Raw genomic sequence first — 18367 nt, 5'->3', positions numbered from 1 at the left:
AGAATTAGCTTAATAAACTTAAAATATCAATTAATATGGTTTTTTAAGCACTTTTCTATAAATATTATTTTTAAAAAATGCATTGTTTAACCGTTTGGATAGCGTGTGTATGGAAAACATTAGAGTCAAGTTAGGCAATTGTTCTGAACGTAGCCTTAGAAGGAGGTGACTATATTCAAACTCTCTTCATCCAAATTTAATCATTATATATTAAAAAAGCTGGATCTTCACAATGTTCAATTGTCACATTTGAATTGGTTGCTTATTGCGTCTTTGATCCAACATGGTGACCCTTTCGGTTCCATATGGGATTACTCCGCTACTCTCTAAAGGTTGGACCAATAGAATTTGACAAACAACTTCTAAATTCCTATTATGTTGTAGCAACGCTTTTCTTCTCCATGATTTGTGTATTAACTGCAACCGCCTGCATGAGATGGACGGTCGTTTTCATGTAGAAGACATGATGGAAGTGAAGGGAAGTGGGCAGGTAGACATTCTAGGGAGAGTGAGTGCCATGGCGCTGAGGTGAACATGTATGATTCCTGTGATGTTCATGCCGTGAAGAATTCCTTGGCCTGATGACACAAAAGTTCATGATTCCTATGTTGTTGTGGACGTCCAAGGTAGTGTTTGTGACCGAGAGCGAGATATATGGTGCGCATAAGAAAAAGCTTCTTCTATTGTCCCAATATCGGGTTTGGGAGTTTTTATTTCCACCTGATCCCTAAGTTGAGCTTAACTCCACATTTGAGCATGTCTAATATAGGGTTAAAGGACCCAGCACATTTTGCCATACTTCTTTTGCGCAAATGTGGTCTAATGACTTGCCATTATACTCTCCATCCCTTTTGATCTTAGAGCATGTACCTCGTCCCTTTTACGAGCTACTAGCTACTTGTTCAAAAATACCACGCGGTGCATGGTACTACATTAACATAAAGTAAGTATATAGTGTGCTAAAACAACCACATTAGTAATATAGTAATTGATGAACAACCACGTTAATAATATAGTAACTGATGATCAGGCTACAGGCCGATAATCATGAAAACAAATCCTCAAGTCTACAAGGATACAAATCCACGATTTACCTCCTTATAGTTCGTTTTAACTTGCCGATGCTACCATCATAGCTATAGCCTTTAAAAACTAGAGGACGACGAGGATGAGACATAATATTTGATAATATTTGATGTTAGAGGATATCTATCACATGCATACATAGGATGTCACGAGAAAAAAGCCAAAGCTTTAGAGAATTCGTATCTACTATATCTGTCTTTGTAAGTGTACTGAAATCAAATATTATTGATTACTAATTGAATTTTTATCTATGAGGAGGAAAATATTAGTTTCACTGGTCTTACACTCATGTAAAATCATTTTTGTTGTAGAAATATAGAAAAACATACAGAGGGCGCTATTTCAGCCCTCTATTTTCAGTACTTGTGGAAGAATATTCCACCACTATCTTAACACATATTTTATATGAAACACGGTTGAACCATGGATTGAATATAAAACATCAAGCTTCAATTACTGAAACATCAACAAATCCACAAGAATTAGAGACAAATTGAAACACCATAAAAAATCCCACTGCAACATTTAATCCAACACCAAAAAAAAAAACATCAAGATACATTGGCTGAAACATTAAAAAATTCGCAAAATATACCACCCATAAAAAATACATTGTCTTCTTCCTATCCTGTAGTGATGGCAGAGGAGGGGTAGGCCAAATTAAAGAGCTCTAAAACAACTTTGCCGCTAGCGGAGGACAAGGCTGAAGAAACGATATCGCTGGCGATGAAGCAGGGGCGACAAGGCTTGAGGATTCCCGCCCGGCGGTGGCAGGTGGGAGAAACGATGTCAATGCCGACGAAGCGGGAGCAATGGCGCTCGGGGGTTCTTGGCGGCAACGACGGCAGACCGGAGAAACAATGTCGATGGAGACGAAGGTTGGGCCGCCGCCGCCCTCCTGTGTGAGTGTGGGAGAAAGGTAAGGGGGTCCAAGAGAGAGGGAGTCACAAGTGTAAGCAAATTAATGGAAAAAAGCCCGATATAGATATTTTATTATCACAATATAGTTAGCGTTCTCTAAAATATACTCCCCATATGAGATCGAAAAAGAAAAAAAAGAGAGCCGTTGATGCCCACCATCCAACGGTGGGAAAGGACGCGCTATCGTATCGCCCCTTCCACGCTGGAGCCGCGTCGTCTCCCCTTTCTCGGCTCGACTCGCTCTTGACGCCCTCCCACCAAAGCGTCCTAAGCGCAACGAGAAAAAGAGACGAGGGCAAAAGCACCCGATTGCCCCCCCCCCCATCCCCTCCTCTCCCCCCCCACCCCCACCTCGCCGCCGCCGCCGCCGCCGCCCGCTCCCCGGCGTCTTTCGCCGGCGACCGCAGAACCGACCCCTTCCGTTCCCCCGCGCCCCCCCTCCCTTGCCGCGGCCTCGGTCTCCCGCCCCTCGTCCCCCCTGCCTCTCCGCACCGCCGGGCAACCAGATCCACCCGGTTTCCAGGCATCCCCTCGTCGTGGTAAGCCCTAGCTTCTGATTGTTTGGTTCCGCCGCGTGTGCCCCGCTGAGAAATGGAATACTTGTTTTGGGATCCCGTGCGATTCGTTGTCGGAGTGCGCTGTTGGATTGGATTAGATTGGATTGGTCCCCCGGATTTGTTCGATGCTAGGATGCAATCCGTCCGTAGGGTTCGTGGCAGATATGTTCTGTTTTGGGCGTGCGGAGGGTTCCTGAATTTCCTATGATCCTAGCCTCCTAGATGCATCCGCCAGCCCCAAGCGGACAAGCTCGAGGTAGAAGGCGAGGCGAGATCGGGTTACATGGTGATTGGGTTCTTGTGGAGCTGTTTTGACTTGTAAGCTGGGTGTTTTTGGCATGTTGGCAGTTGGCATATGATGTTAACTAACTGCAGGGGTTTGATCTTGGTGGTTCGCCACTAGACTCTTTCACCCCTATAGGAATCTATACGGTAGTTTTTTGGTGTGTGGCAATGCATCTAACTTTTTTGTTTTCATCGGTCTGGTTGTTTTAGCATATTGTATTACTGTATCAATTTTCCTTTCATGTGCATATCAGATATGAACCATATTGGTAGTCTTAGGGGCTCTTTGGTTGCCTGGATCTACCCTGGCTCGCATGGGAGATGCAGACGTCCGCTTGTTTGGTTAACTGCATGCCCTTCGGAGCCTGGCTGAGTTCATGCAAAAGTAGGTTAGCCAGGCCCGAGAGAAACGGCCGATTTCTTCTTCGCTCCTCAGCCTGGCTCACTTGATGCAAGGTGGATGCAGCGCGGGTGCAAGCGTTGCATCAGTGCGTGCGCGTGCGTGGCAGGGGTCTAGCGTCCGCTCACCTCCTCCCTCTCATTTTCATCTTCCCATTCTCAATTGCTCTCCTCTTCCCCTCTCTCCCTTGCCGCCGCCGCCACCAAATCCCCTGCGGTCACCGCTCGTTTGGCGTCTTCTCCGGTGGTGGACTGGCAGCTGACCTCGAGCTCCCTCGGCCGACCCCAGTGGAGAAGCTACTGCCGCTATTACATCCCTTGCCATCTCCATCGCGTCGATGCGCTGCCTCTCTTTTCTGTCGCCACAACTGGCTTCTCCGACCGCCAGGCCACCAGATCCGGTGACCATGGTGGCGTTGAGCAGCTGGGAGCGCCGATGAAGCAAGTCAACGATGAGATTGAGGGTTTTTTTTTTTGTTTTCTCTGTTCTATTTTCTACTGAGAGAAGAGCAGAGGAGCGCGCATGTCAGATCAGGATGAGAGGCCAGCGAGGAGCATGGTACTGGCCGGCGACAGAGGAGCTGGGAATGGCTGGCGGCGATGAGGCAAGAACTCCTCTCCTCGACGACAAGGAGGAGGACAAACGCTTCTCTCTCTTTTTTTTTTCTTTTTTTTCCAGCGCTTTGCTATCAAATGGTGGAGGAAGTTTTGTTGACTTCTTATTTTTTGAGAACTCAAGAAATTTCACTTTTGGTGCAGAGAATGCCGGGTGATTTTTGATGCCAATATTATTCTTTGTATGTGAAAAATTGTTTATACCTATTGTCTAGATTTGAAATTTTTGTAGGTAACCTCACCCAACTAAATGAAGAGGTAACTAGACTCAAATCTATCCAACCAACCAAACAAAATCTTTTCCAAACCGCATCTCTCATGCACTCAACCAAACAAAATCTCATCCCAACCGGGCTAAACTGATGCAAACAACCAAACAGTTGCATGTGTATCTCTTCATCCAGGCTAGACTCAACCAGGATGAGAGAGATGAGCCAGGCTAGGAAAATGCAAGCAACCAAACACACCCTTAATGATTCATTGCTGAGCTGTTGATCTATCCTTGCTTTATGCATTTTTGGCATAGGATGTGAGCTCAGAATGTAGGCCTTCCTTGGACTGACTTGCTCTCCATGTTTTTACCAATGAATAAATTGTACTTGTCCAAAAGTAAGAATTGAAATTCTTTTTTTTGCATTGTTCCCATGCATTCTTAACTCACAAGAGCAGGACATCAAATGTGTTATGAAATCTGTTGGCAATGGCAAGCATCCCTGAAACACACAACATACGCAGAATAAACTTAAAGAGCAAGTGTTTGATGACAAGTTTTCAAATTTTTCAATGAAAAACCCATCTTAATGAATATGCACACTGCTGTACAAGCCTGTTTGCAAAATTTACACTTAATATGCTAGGTCCATAATTGCCTACAGCTCAAAGCACAAAAAGATGTGATCCATCCCTGAAATATCATGTGCAGAGAGTATTTCCAACGAGTGCACAGTTCACCAAAATAAAATCTAATGAGATGAAACCTTAGCTCTTTTAACCTACTAGAAATAACTAAACCGTTGAATATATATAGCATGCCATGTCACTTTTATTTTTATCAAAATTGGCAATATTATGTCATAAATATGATTTTCTTACTATCTAGCAGACTCACTAAAACTTGGTAGTTTGAAGCAACCGTTTCTAGTTGGGCTTGGTTTTATATTCTAAGCAGTCTTTTGATGAGAAATGTTCTTTGGTGCCTTAGCGCCTGGCTGCTAGTAGAGCATGACTTGCATAGTGCACCGTGCTTTGGATAATTTGAGATGCATTTTCTTTGCTGCATCTCGCTATTGTGCATGTGTGCACCTTGTTTGCCTTTGGCAGCACTGCTGCTGGAGCTGGATGTTCTGTAGTACAATTTTGTGAATATCTCAAACAGAAGAACATTGTGCGAGGTGACCTAAGGTCAAATGATAATCTAAGCATCTGTGGCAAGTTATATCTACCACACACTGGTTACCATAGGGAATCTATCAAATGGTAGTTGTTCGTGTCCAGTCACTCTTGATGTGCTGTTTGCTAATTTTTAATTGGAGTATACTGCATTTTCTGATTTTCATATGTTGGATTTTGGGATGTTTGTGTCAATGTTTTTCTGAAGAATTGTTCTAAAAACTTCTTACTTAACTTCTGTTATATATCATACAATTTCATTAACATTTTACATCTTGTTGTATCTGGTTGGTTCAATTAATTTTTAGGTGCATATATATATTGAAGGCCTGAAATGGCTGAACATTGGGCAGAAGGTTCAAAGCATGCTTCTGCACAAGCATCGTATTCTAGATATCAAGCAACATCTGCAAGATCTAGGCAAAGGTAATTGTCTACTTAACATCATCATTTAGTTTTCTGCTAGAGAAGTTGGTACAATCCTATGAGAAACTAACTGTTACAATTCAATTGATAAAATGTATTCTTTCTTTTGATTCTGTGTTTGGAACCAATATTGCATCCATGTGCAATATTTGACACAGTAAAGGTGGAATTATATCTGCAAACCCTCTTGTGACTTATTAAGTTTGATTAGCACCCTGGCCTTATTTATCTTCTTCTACTCTTGGTACAGTATTTGTTAGCATACAAAGCCCTTTTAAAACAACATTTGTGAAAAGAACCTCACATATTTGTTCCAGAAAATGGACCAAAGCTATGGGAATATATTCTGCATACTGTTACACCACTTCACCTAGAGGTCAGCTGTGTTGGATTAAGTGTCGTCTCCACTGGTAGAAATGTCAAAAGGTCAATACCACATGAATTAGCATTAGTATTTTGATAATGTTATGGCCTATTGGACTATAACATTAGCATTATGCCTAACCAATTGCAGGGTAACATTCATCTTGAATGTAATTTGCAAAAGCTCTTTTGACCAACACATTGTTGTTATCATAATACTTAAGTACTGCGGGAATAGCTTAATGGCAAATGCAACTCCCTGATAGAGTAGCACCATCAGTGTTAATGCCACCATTGAGCCATTGTGGTATCCCCATGGCCCCCTCCAAAAATAAACTGCATGAGGGGTCATTTTCTGGATAATATAAAAACATTTTCAGTAACCTGTTTTCTAATGGCATTATAATATGTGATCACTTGTTAAATATATAACCTTTGGTTTGCCCATTATTGTCAGGAACATCTTCGATCTATTAGCTCAGCGAGAGATTTCCCCTCGAACAAAACACCAAGCTAAAAAACTTTGGAGCAAATCTCCAGGAAATGATGCTGATTCCAATGAACTAAGATATGCAGCTACAGATGCTAAACATGATATATATTCATGGTACGGGGTCTTACTTTACCAGGATGGTTTAAGCACAATTTGTCATGTCTATAGTAATGATTGAGTTACATATATTGTACTTTCGATTTTACACCTAATATTTCTTTGGTAAATATTTATAAACCCTATGAACTATTCTTCATTGTCTATTTTAACTGTTGAGTTACATAGTTTTGTACTCTCACTCTTATACCTAACTTTTCCCTGGAATGAAACCTTTTCTGTATACAGGGCAGAATCACAGTCCCTGCATCACTGGTCTGCCAAATATTGTCCTCTTTTGCCACCCCCCAGGTCTACTATCGCAGCTGCATTCAGCCCAGATGGGAAAACACTTGCATCTACACAGTAAGTTTATTATTTGCGGAATATAAGGATTAAAGTGAAGGCATGTGGACTAACTCCATCTCTTTTGAGCAGTGGTGATCATACTGTTAAAATAATTGACTATCAAACTGGGAAATGTTTGAAAGTGCTGAGTGGACATCGGCGCACGCCTTGGGTGGTATGATTATGAACACTGTCATCATGTTCCAGAATGTGTGCTACAAGCTCTTATAGATAAAGGATAAATCTTACCCTGTCCCTGCTACAAGTCACTGCTTTTGTTACCTACCTTCCTACAAGTAATTTTGGTTTATTGGCACCCTCAAAGTCGTTTCAGTCTGTAATAACCCTGTCCCTCCCTGTTGCCTGTAATTTCACGATTCACTTGACCAATTTGTTGGGGGATATTTCATCAAATCGTCACAATCAGCTGTTCTGCTATCATCATGTGTTGCACGCCACATGGGTCCTACTAATTTACCATTACCACCCGTAGCGCAATAAGGGGAAGATAGATTGGGGGGTTGGGGGGCACTGTTGTAGGGGATATAGTTGCACTTTTGGATGGTACAATGATTTACAGGGGGTGCTGATAAACCAAAATGACTTGGGGTTAAGTCACAATGACCTTTAAATAAACAACTCAAGTACTGATATTTTTACTAACCATCAGGCCTTATCAGCATGTCATGTTTGTACCCATATCCTTATACCACTTGGCAGCTTAGTCCATAGGGAGCATTTTATATATGTTTTACATAAAAATGCATAAATGCTGTTTTTGCAGTCTTATTTGCCACTTATTATTTTGAGTTTCTTCTGTTCTATTTCAGGTTAGATACCATCCATTACTTCCTGATATCCTTGCTAGCGGTAGTTTGGATCAGGAAGTCCGTCTTTGGGACGCTAAAACCTCAGACTGTATTGGATCTCAGGACTTCCGTAATATATCTAAGCAGATCCTAATGAGTATGTCTCCTTCCATGGGTGAAATCTGAATACTAACCTTTTCAGTGATGTTCTCTTATTTGATAGATCGGCCAATTGCATCAATAGCATTTCATGCAAGGGGGGAGATTCTGGCAGTTGCATCAGGTCACAAAGTGAGATTATAGTGTTAAATTTGAAAAAAAAAGGAAGTCTTTCTGTGCTTGTTTTATGAACAATGATCAAATAACATATAGTGCTCAATGCAATGTATTGTGCCAGCTGTACATATGGAACTACAATAAAAGAGATGAGGCTGCTGCTCCAACCATTATATTAAGAACCCGCCGCTCACTAAGAGCTGTCCATTTTCACCCCCATGGTGCTCCATATCTTCTTACTGCAGAGGTAGAAATAATATACTCCCTCAGTCCCAAAATATAACAACTTCTCTACCTACATTCTCTTCTCAACCAATCACAACCTTCCCACATTTAATTCCACCTGCTTTCTTAATACCCATGTCCAACCCTAAAACTCATTCTGGGACGGAGGTAGTACTGTTTTCTGCATTTTTTGCTTTCTTTGCATAATTTCATGTACCGATTGATCTTATGCAGATATTCAATTTCAGGTTAATAATCTTGATTCTGCGGACTCACCATTGACCCTTGCAACCTCTTCGGGCTATTCAAACTATCCCTCGGCTGTGTTTTTTGCAAATATTAATTCCAGAAACTGTCCACATCATGAGGCTAATTCATCATCACCTTGCTTGCTTTGGCCTGCATACCTCAGGGATGATGGAAGTTTATGTCTGATTCGCAATGACTTGGTTAGTAGTTCAACCAATGTGCATCAGAGACCATCATCTTTAGCTCAAAATCCATTATTGGCATCAGATGTTGAAAATCAACAGCCTGACCAACATGTCACGCCTATGGATGTGTGCCCTGGAGAACCATCTACTTCTCATGCTTCTGCATCTGGTTTAAGTGGAGTTGAAATGCAGATTGACAGGGGGCAACCTAGCTCCAGATTACTGGGCAGTAGCTCCACTAGTAATCATGAGAGTTCTACTGATAGAGATGATGTGCAAATGCCCTCCCTGAGCAACAGCGTGCCGATTCCAGCAACATCTCAGCCTTCAGAACATGATGGCCGTCATGGTATGCCAATGAATTCGTTTACCACTTCTAGTGGATTAGATGTTCACATGATCCTAAGAAATTCAGAGGGTGGAAATCATCATCATGATCTCTTCAGTGACTCGCGTAGCTGGGAGCTTCCCTTTTTGCAGGGCTGGTTCATGGCCCAAAATCATACAGGTTTGCACCCTGCACCTTCCAAATGATAATGCCTTTGTACTGGAGGCCTACCTTCTTGTGGTACTGGCACTGCTGAGACTGATTAAACTGTGTAATTGAACTTGCAGGTGCTTCTCCATCTATTCCGATTGATGTCGGCAGTTCTAGAGGATCAAATCGACATCATGCTTCTCGTCGTCATGTTGTGGGCTCATTACGTGGGGTTGGGAGTTCACTTCTAGGCCCCCAAATTGATGAAGCTGAGGTTCATGCTGCATCATTAGGCGTTGGATCTGAACTTACTACCTCACTGCTTGCTGCTGGAGCTGCTGAATTACCTTGCACAGTGAAGCTTAGAATATGGCGGCATGATATCAAGGATCCATGTGTTACATTGGAACCCGAGGCATGCCGGTTGACAATTTCTCATGCCGTTCTCTGCAGGTGCTTCATTGTACTTTTGGTTTTCTTGTATTCACATTTTTCCTGCACAACACAAACTTTTATTTCCTTTCTGTTGTTTCCTGTATTGCTTTGCCTGAATATGTACATAAGTGGATAAGTTATGGTGTGCAGCAACAACAAAAACTTACTGTTCTGTTTCACAATGTTTGTCCATTAAGAAAACCAAGAATGTGGTTATTACAATGTTTTCACTCATTAAATGCTTTGAAATGGGTAAAATGGTTGCATTTTGCTATGCATGTTTTTTTCTCGTTAAATTTTTCTTAGATTTTGTACTTCCTTGGTTTGAGCGCATGGGGTGCTGTGGAAAAACATTGTTAGACGGAGGGAGTATCTTTTAGATGTTTGACATGAAGTGCGTATTTTATTTTTGACAAACTGTGCAGTGGATTGTTGACCCTTCTTTGCTTACTCTAAAGTTAATAATTATTGCAGTGAAATGGGTGCCCATTTTTCCCCTTGTGGACGATTTCTGGTAGCATGTGTTGCCTGTTTGCTGCCTCAAACTGAAGGCGACCGTGGTAGCCAATTGCCTGTGCAGTATGATTCTGCAGGGGCCGGAACATCACCAACTCGTCACCCTCTCCCTTCTCACCGAGTTATTTATGAGCTCCGAGTTTACTCTCTTGAGGAGGCAACGTAATTTTCTCAACAGTCTCTTGTTACATAGTATGCTCTTTTGCTAGGTTTCTCATTTGTAAACGTTCTAGTTATTTTGAAATTGTGAATGTATTTTCCTTACAGGTTTGGCAAAGTTCTTACATCAAGAGCGATAAGGGCAGCTCATTGCTTAACTTCCATCCAGGTTAACATCTCATTTGTTTGTGTGTTTGTTGGTTTTTTAGTGCTGCAAAAGATAAGCAGGCATCTCTGCTGCCACCCTTCTACTGGGAGCAGAAACATATTATATACCTCAGATAATTGCTGTCGAACTTGTGGCTTGTGTCTCAAGCATTGTCCAGTAGCAGCATTATAAAGTTGACTGGCTTTTGCATTTTCGACCTAAACTTGAGAAATATTGATATGAAATTCAACAACTTTCTTCATCAGTTAATTTGGTGAGCACTTGTTTTTCTGCAGTTCTCACCCACTTCAGAGCACATACTATTGGCATATGGTCGTCGTCATAACTCTATGCTTAGGAGCATTGTGATGGATGGGGAAACTGGAATTCCTGTATATACTATCTTGGAGGTACATATAGTTAGATTATGCATAAGCATATCAGTGAAAATACTGTAAATTCTGTTTTTGCTGCTTATTTTAAATATTTCAGTCTGAACAATTTTCTTATTATAGTTTGTAACTCCTTGTGTCCTTTTGTTTCTGTATGACTAACAATATGATTTAGGCCCTGTTCTAAACTTCAACTTCCTCATTTTCCGTTAGCACGCTTCCCAAACTGCTAAACGGTGTACTTTTTGCAAAATGTTTTTATATAAAAATTTCTTTAAAAATTCAAATGAACCTTTTTTCAAATTTATAATATTTAGTTATTAATTAATCATGTGTTAATTGCTTGCTCCGGTTTCCGTGCCACTTAAAAGCTCAGTTCTTACTTATGAATGAAGCCTTAATCTCATTATTCCTATTCATCACGTTAGGTCTATAGAGTATCGGACATGGAGCTGGTAAGAGTTCTTCCTAGTGCTGAAGATGAAGTAAACGTTGCATGCTTTCATCCTTCCCCTGGAGGTGGTCTTGTTTATGGGACCAAGGTAAATAGCAAATTAGATCAATCAACAGTACACAACATATATTTGCTTTGCTAATTCATGCACTCACACATTTGCATCAGGAAGGAAAGCTCAGGATCTTGCAGCACAATGGTGCAGATACCACAAGCACAGGGTTGAATTGCTTTATCGAGGAAAATATGCTTGAGGTAGTCCTTTTTTCCCCAGTTGTCATATCCAAGGTTTTGAATCCTAAAGACTGGCAGTCGTATTTTGAATTCAATTTAATTGGCATGTGTAATGTGTAATTTTCATAGATTTGTCATATAAGATACGTTAATACATCACAATTAGATTGAAACTGTCAAAATTAAAACTGTAGTGACATGCATATTTAATACTACAATATTCCATATTCCTTTTGCACAATATATATAACCAAGATACCTGTTTCATCTAACATAACATTTTGAATACCGGTTTCGAAAAGAAAATACTGGTCCCTCCAGTTATGGGACATGTTTGAGTCCAAATATTTGAATTCCAAAACCGGTTGGCACATAAAATACATCAATGCATCACAATTTGACCAAAATGGTCAAAATGCAATCTTTTGTAGTGAAATGGTTTGTATCAAATCCAACAGTCTATATTCTTTTTGTGAAATATATGTATAACCAAGACATCGGTTGTATCTAACCGTATGACGGCAAGAGGCGTTGATTGAAAAGGGCTTGAGCTGCAGTGACGAGTGATGGGAGTTTCATATTTTATTTCCTATTTTCCTCGTTGAATGTGCCTATTTTTTTCCTACTCTATCATATAATTCAAATGTACTTACACATGTCACTGCAAGAAAATATACAGTTTGTATTAAAATTTTGTTTTATTCTGGCTGGTATGCCAGATACCTGCTAGCCAGCAGATCCTGAACGGTTACCAGCTGGTTACTGTTGGGATTCCGATCTATGATGGCAGGTGACATTGACTAGACTGCCTCGAGCTGCAGAAACAAGCAACAAGGCTCGTTTTAGATTTCCCCTATTGAATGCGTCTCTCCTTTTCGGTTGTCACACTTCTCTGTTACAAATGATGTTGCAAGAATATATACAGTTCGTATGATTTATAATTTAAAATTGAATTATTCTGGCCAGTACGTTGGATACTAGCTGGTGGCTCTGGAGCGGTAACTGTGCTGGTTATCGCCGGGATTCCGATCCCTGGTCATACCTTGTTAATTATCTGGTTTACTTAGTCTTATATTGTACCACCACAGCCATATTTTATGCATTTCTCGTGGCCCATGTGTCTGGTGGTGGTTTCATTCTCTACACTGGAAGTTTAGTGGATGTTTAACCAGCATTTACATTTCTAAATGTAGGAATTCTGGATTTAACTATCATGGGTTATGTCTGGATGAAAGTATGAACTAGTTGCTATTATGCATGGACTCGTTCAATGCTGGCTCTGGGCTTTAAGAAATTTACAAAGCACGAATCATGTTGTCTTCACAAATAAACTAGTTGCTTTATCTTGGTTGTTGAGCCTAAGATAATCAGTTTGAGTGGCACTTTGCCATATGGATGCAGATTTTTTTAAACTAGTTATGTGGTTTTTGATTTATCAAGGTCAATCACTTTTTTTTATAAGTAACTATAGGTTCAAATATGCAAAGCTAAGACAAGATAGTCCATGTTATTATGGGTTGTTTGGTTTGATCAGAATTCGGTCCATCGTAAGATCGTTCCTCAAATTTGGTTCAATGACTAGTATTCCTCATTTTTCCCACTTAGTATATATGATGACCACATTTCATTCCGCAAACCAAACTTATTTAGGATCAAGTGATCAATTGACAATCTCATTCGGCCATTCCTCAAACCAAACAGCCCTTTAGAGTTTTACTGGGTCTGTGTCCGAGCTCCAACCAACTAAGGGGCATGTGCTACCAAGTCCATGCTATCAGCGAGTTTCCACTTTACAGTAATCTGGTACGAAATAAAGTTGGAACTAAACGGCATGACAATTGGCCGAAATTTAACAATGGGCCGAAATTTAACAACGGGGATGTTTTCTGAACAAGTCATAAATGATGCAACAGTTCACTCCGATTTTCATGATAACTCTAATATATCTTTAAGCACACGATAATGGAGTACAGAAATTGGCATTATCCATCACAAATAGGTCAAAATTGTCTTACCTCATTATTTCCAGGGAACTGTAAATAAATTATTGACCTTGGATTTTCAGTTGGGCAATCATCACTTTTTGGAGTCTTCTATTCATGTTAATAGTTAAGACTTTTGTCGTGGACATCTAGCCACCACAAACTTAGTTTTACTTGATAACCTGTATGATTTGCTACTTGATACATTTGAAGCCAATGGTGGCCCAGTTATGGTTGCTAGATCTTTTGCAATTTTAATCAGATTGTATGCATTTGGCTCACTTCTGCTGAAACTAGCAAGATTCTCATAAATTAGTGTCCTATCTCATATTTTATTAATATGGTATCTATTAATAGGGCAAACTTAGGGGCAGCAACCAGACACCTGTGACCTGTCCAGATACAAGCCTTGTTAGGAGTTTATTTATTTCCGTGAAAATCTTTCCTTTTGCTTGTACCTCATTTAATTTAATGCTATTGTGTCAACAGGTTTGATAATGATAGTGCTGCTATTATGTGCTCATATTCGGTCTAATAAAATCGATATAACGGTATGTTCCTTTCTTTGTTGTAGATTCAGAGATATGCGCTGGAAGGCTGAACGATTGGTTGCCATGTGTTATGTGTACTTCTCCAGGTAATTACCATTTATCAACATCTCAATTTTTTTTCTGTGTCTGTTGCATTCCTGGCCTCAAACGTTATCCAGTTCACTGGTTGGAGGGACACTTTGCTGTTTCTGTTCCTTTTGGTCATGAAGTATAATCAAACTTTCTGTCTATAGGTGATACTATGACCAAATATGCCTTTTCTGGTTGGCTTGCTGGTGACTGAAATCATGATTGGTTGTCACTACAGGAATTTTCCTCTGCAAAGTTTATCATTGTACAAGTGAGCCTCAAGGAAATCATCAGATTTCAGCAAAGTCATGGCAGATTCTCAAATGAGTTTGCTAGAGTGCCTTGGGGATAGGTATGGAACTGTTGCGTAATTTGGTTTGGTGACAGTCTAAGATTACCCGTCTTGTTTTGTTCCACTAAACCCACCGACATTGATATCATCAAAAGATCCCTATTGCTCCTTAATACCATTCCATCCAAGCCTTCTTTTTACCAAAAGCAATTATGTTAGATGAAATAACATTCATTGGCATCTTGGCTTTCCCTCCTATCTTCAGTGCAGATGGACATTGAAACACAAACATACCACACATTACTCATTGTTAGCAATGTGCAGTGCCACTGTGTGCTAGAAAGCTTGAGTTTCTGGAGCTGCTCGATCTCTATGCACAGTGAGGCGATGAACATACCACACATTACTCATTAGTCGGAGTAATGGCGATGGTGTGCTTGGTGGTGGGTCTTCATGCGGGATGCCTACTTTTCATGGCTGCAGCGAGGTGAAAAGCTTGTCAAAGCTTGTCAGTGCAGAGGTCCTTGATCTTGGTGTTGCCAGTGAAGACTGTGTTGGATACGTGTCCTCATCTCTTCCCTCTTAATTGCCAGCACTACCCATTCACATTTGCCATCATGTTAAGCATCCTGCCATGTCTCTGCACCACCTCATCCTCTCCCTAGGGTTGGCTGCAACAATGTAGAGTGGAGACAGACAAAACATGAGGGTGGTCAGAGTTGGGCACACACTTTAGACCCCCCAAGCTGATATCTTTCTCTTCAAACTCTGTCTTCGTTACAAAGTTCTCCGATTACCATAGACCCCCCAACCTAATATCTTTCTCTTCAAACTTAGTCTTCATTACAAAGTTCTCCGGTTACCAAATCTTTTTTTGGTAAAGGTTTGTCTTGAGAGGTCCGATACCAGCTTTCACACTTAAATTGATCTGTCTGGATTAGCCAGGCCAAATTGTAGTGCCGAAATCGTTTTATGGCTGTTGCGAGCTTAGCCTTGGATGGAATGGTATTTGGATGGAATGATATTAAGAGGAACATGAGTGATCTTTGGATGGTATTAAAGTGCTCATGTGAATCAGTGGTATAAAACAAAGACGGTAATCTTTTGGTGTCACCAAACCAAAATTTCCTTATAATATACCATAATACTCATGCTATATAGGTGTATGTATTTGCTTCTCTGCTGCTGGGTATGATTAATATGAATTCATTATCTTTGTATGTGCATGAGATTTATCAATAAAATTTCTGCCACGCTAAAGATAGAAATTACCCTGCACAGAATAATAGATGGCCCAGAAATATAAAACCTGCTTCAAATCAATATTTTTAATTTTTTCTCGAGGGAGTAAAGGAGTCAGTGAAACAGGCTAGCTGTTTTGTTCTGGGAATTTTGTCGCGACCAGTTTGCCAGCACGGCTTGGTATGTTCAGGAACAAATTGCCCTTTATTCCTTGTATATAGTAATTATATAAGGAATAATAATTATGAGCTTATATATAGTAATTATATACCCAAGGACAAACTTATATACGTTGTTGCTAACGTTTCTGCATTGGGTACTTTTTTTTTTTTTTTTTTTTTTTTTTTTTTTTTTTTTTTTTTGCAAACTGACCATATAGCTGACCTGTGTTACACCTGTGCTATTATATTCTTTCCCGCCAAGTGACTAGTTTTAATGGATTGCCATTTGCAACTTAATTCAGGTCTGTGCAGAGGGAGTTGGAAGATGTAAATCAACACAACCATGTTGCTGCTGTCAAGTCATCACGATGCTGTAATTACAGAATTGTACATGTAATCTTTAATCAACTTAACTTGTATTTTAGAAAGCACACAATGCTAACCCTTTTCTTTTCAATGGCAGAGGTATTTATTGTTCCCCTTGTATTTTTCGTTGTGTAGTCTTTTATTCCTTGACGGGGTACCAAATGCCAATGATTAAAGTAACTAATCATCAATTCATCTTTGGTTCAAAGATGAACTCTGAACTTGGCGAAGCATCCTGATATCATTTTGGTTTGTCCCTACAATTCCAGAAACCGATAGACCTGACAAATCGTTGTATAGTCTCGAGCAAAAGAATTTTATTTGTTGGGCAAATTTTGCTACCAGACATTTGCGACTTTGTGGTTTTAGCTGTAGGACACCACGTGAAGTCACTTTTGGAGGAACACACTTTGTAAATGTGGTTATTTCTCAGGGGACACTTCATCTATTAAATTAATGTTTTCATGCTGACTAAATTACCCCTTATCTCTTCCTCTCTCTCTCCCTCTTTTCTCGCTTCTCCCTTGGGCGACATCAGCCTGCTCGATGGCGGCGCCTGGAGCACGAGCGACCCGCTCAGCGGCGGCGGCGCCCCTCCGCTGAGCGCGCGCGGTCTACCTTGGCCACATCCACAGCGGCGCTCCTCCGCTGGTGGCGTGCCCAACACCACACCACCAGATCGCGCCCCTCCGCCTCCGAGCGCAGGGGAGCACGATGGAGCTCGACGCCGGCTGGGAAGCCGTACTCCGCGGGTGGAACAGGAGCGCGTGGACGCCGGCTAGCCCCATCGCCGATGCCATTGATGACAGGAAAGAAAATAAACGCCATTTTATTTTAATTCTTGTTAGAGAAATATGGCTGAACATATGTTCAAAACTAGCAAATATGTGTGCTAATTAATATGCTCAATTAATTTTGTTTATCACTATGCCTGTATCACTACTAGCACGGCTCGAAGCCATGAAGCGTGACCGAAGCAAGTGCTTATTTAACTTATGGTGAATTATGCAAAATTTATGTTTGTATCCGTGATTTGTATCGGCTCGTAGAGGACCGAACCTGAGAGCGAGAATCTCGCCTAGGCTTGTATTCCTAACGGGACCAAATCAGAGGGTATGGTAGGATGACATGAAAAGAATATGCATGGAAACCACTCCTAGGCCCGTATTCATCTGGCCAGACCATAGGAGAAAGTGTGAAATCATGTTAAAAGCCATCAAATGAAACGAACTTCCTTATCTCATACGCGTTGGCTGAGACGAAGGACACAACAAAGAGGAAAAATTCCTTTGGCTTGTACTCATGATGGCCAAGCTTAGGAACATGTCAAGAACATAATTCCCTAGTTCGTACTCATTGGCCGAACCGAAAGACACAGCAAAAGAATACATTAACACGAGCAGAGGAAGGAGAATTGAGAGATTCCTCGACTCGTACACAATAGCCAAGCCTAAGAACGAAGGAGGATCATGATTCCCACCTTGGAACACCTCTTATTCTTCCGGCATAGCAGAGCGAGAAACTAGCACGGCGGCAATTGCTTCGCAGTAGCGAACTACTCCCTCTGTCCCATAATAGGTGACGTTTTTGACTTTTTATTTACAGCGTTTGACCATTCGTTTTATTTGAAAAATTAGTGCAAATATAAAAAAAGATAAGTCATATGTAAAGTATTTTTGATGATAAAGCTATTGACAAACAAAATAAATAATAATTCTAAAATTTTTTGAATAAGACGAATGATCAAATATTTAAAAAAAAACTCAAAAAGACAAATAATATCGGACGGAGGTAGTAGCAGCGATTCAGCACAGCAGCCTTTCGCCTTAGCCAGCCCTCACACCAACCTTCTTCTTGGAACCTCTCCCCAGCGAACTCCCCTTTGCCTCTAGCCCTGATCCTCTATTTATCGAGGAGGATTAGAGGGGGTTAATTTGCTTTATGTGATTTTGAACAGGATCCCCCGCGCGTGCGCAGAGATCGTGGGGTGGTTGTGGGCAATGGCTTGACTGCATGCACATCCCTTTGGCTGATATGTGGGCCCGTTCAGTTTGACGGGACGAATGTGCTGGCATTTGCTGCATGCATGCATGATTAGTGGTGATCGTGGGTAGGTTATGGGCTTGACCACTTGTCTCTTTGCTTTCACTGACGTGTGGGCCCTTT

At 41.0% G+C, this 18367-nt stretch overlaps 1 protein-coding gene across 1 annotated transcript; it reads left to right on the top strand.

Moving 5' to 3' along the window:
- Positions 1 to 2374: 2374 nt before the first annotated feature.
- Positions 2375 to 16392, top strand: LOC127761661 (uncharacterized). Its single transcript, XM_052285987.1, has 18 exons — positions 2375 to 2546; positions 5561 to 5678; positions 6499 to 6648; positions 6880 to 6996; positions 7069 to 7153; positions 7809 to 7917; positions 8011 to 8078; positions 8185 to 8310; positions 8537 to 9230; positions 9338 to 9653; positions 10110 to 10313; positions 10419 to 10479; positions 10755 to 10868; positions 11279 to 11392; positions 11473 to 11559; positions 14095 to 14157; positions 14379 to 14492; positions 16138 to 16392. The coding sequence occupies exons 2-16, from the start codon at positions 5587 to 5589 to the stop codon at positions 14119 to 14121; spliced, it is 2364 nt and encodes a 787-aa protein (XP_052141947.1). The 5' UTR covers positions 2375 to 2546; positions 5561 to 5586; the 3' UTR covers positions 14122 to 14157; positions 14379 to 14492; positions 16138 to 16392.
- The last annotated feature ends 1975 nt before the right edge of the window (positions 16393 to 18367 follow it).

This window comes from Oryza glaberrima, chromosome 2 (assembly GCF_000147395.1).
Source record: "Oryza glaberrima chromosome 2, OglaRS2, whole genome shotgun sequence".
Lineage (NCBI taxonomy): Eukaryota > Viridiplantae > Streptophyta > Magnoliopsida > Poales > Poaceae > Oryza > Oryza glaberrima.
Note: the sequence above shows the minus strand (reverse complement) of the source record. Positions and strands in the feature narration are given on the sequence as shown.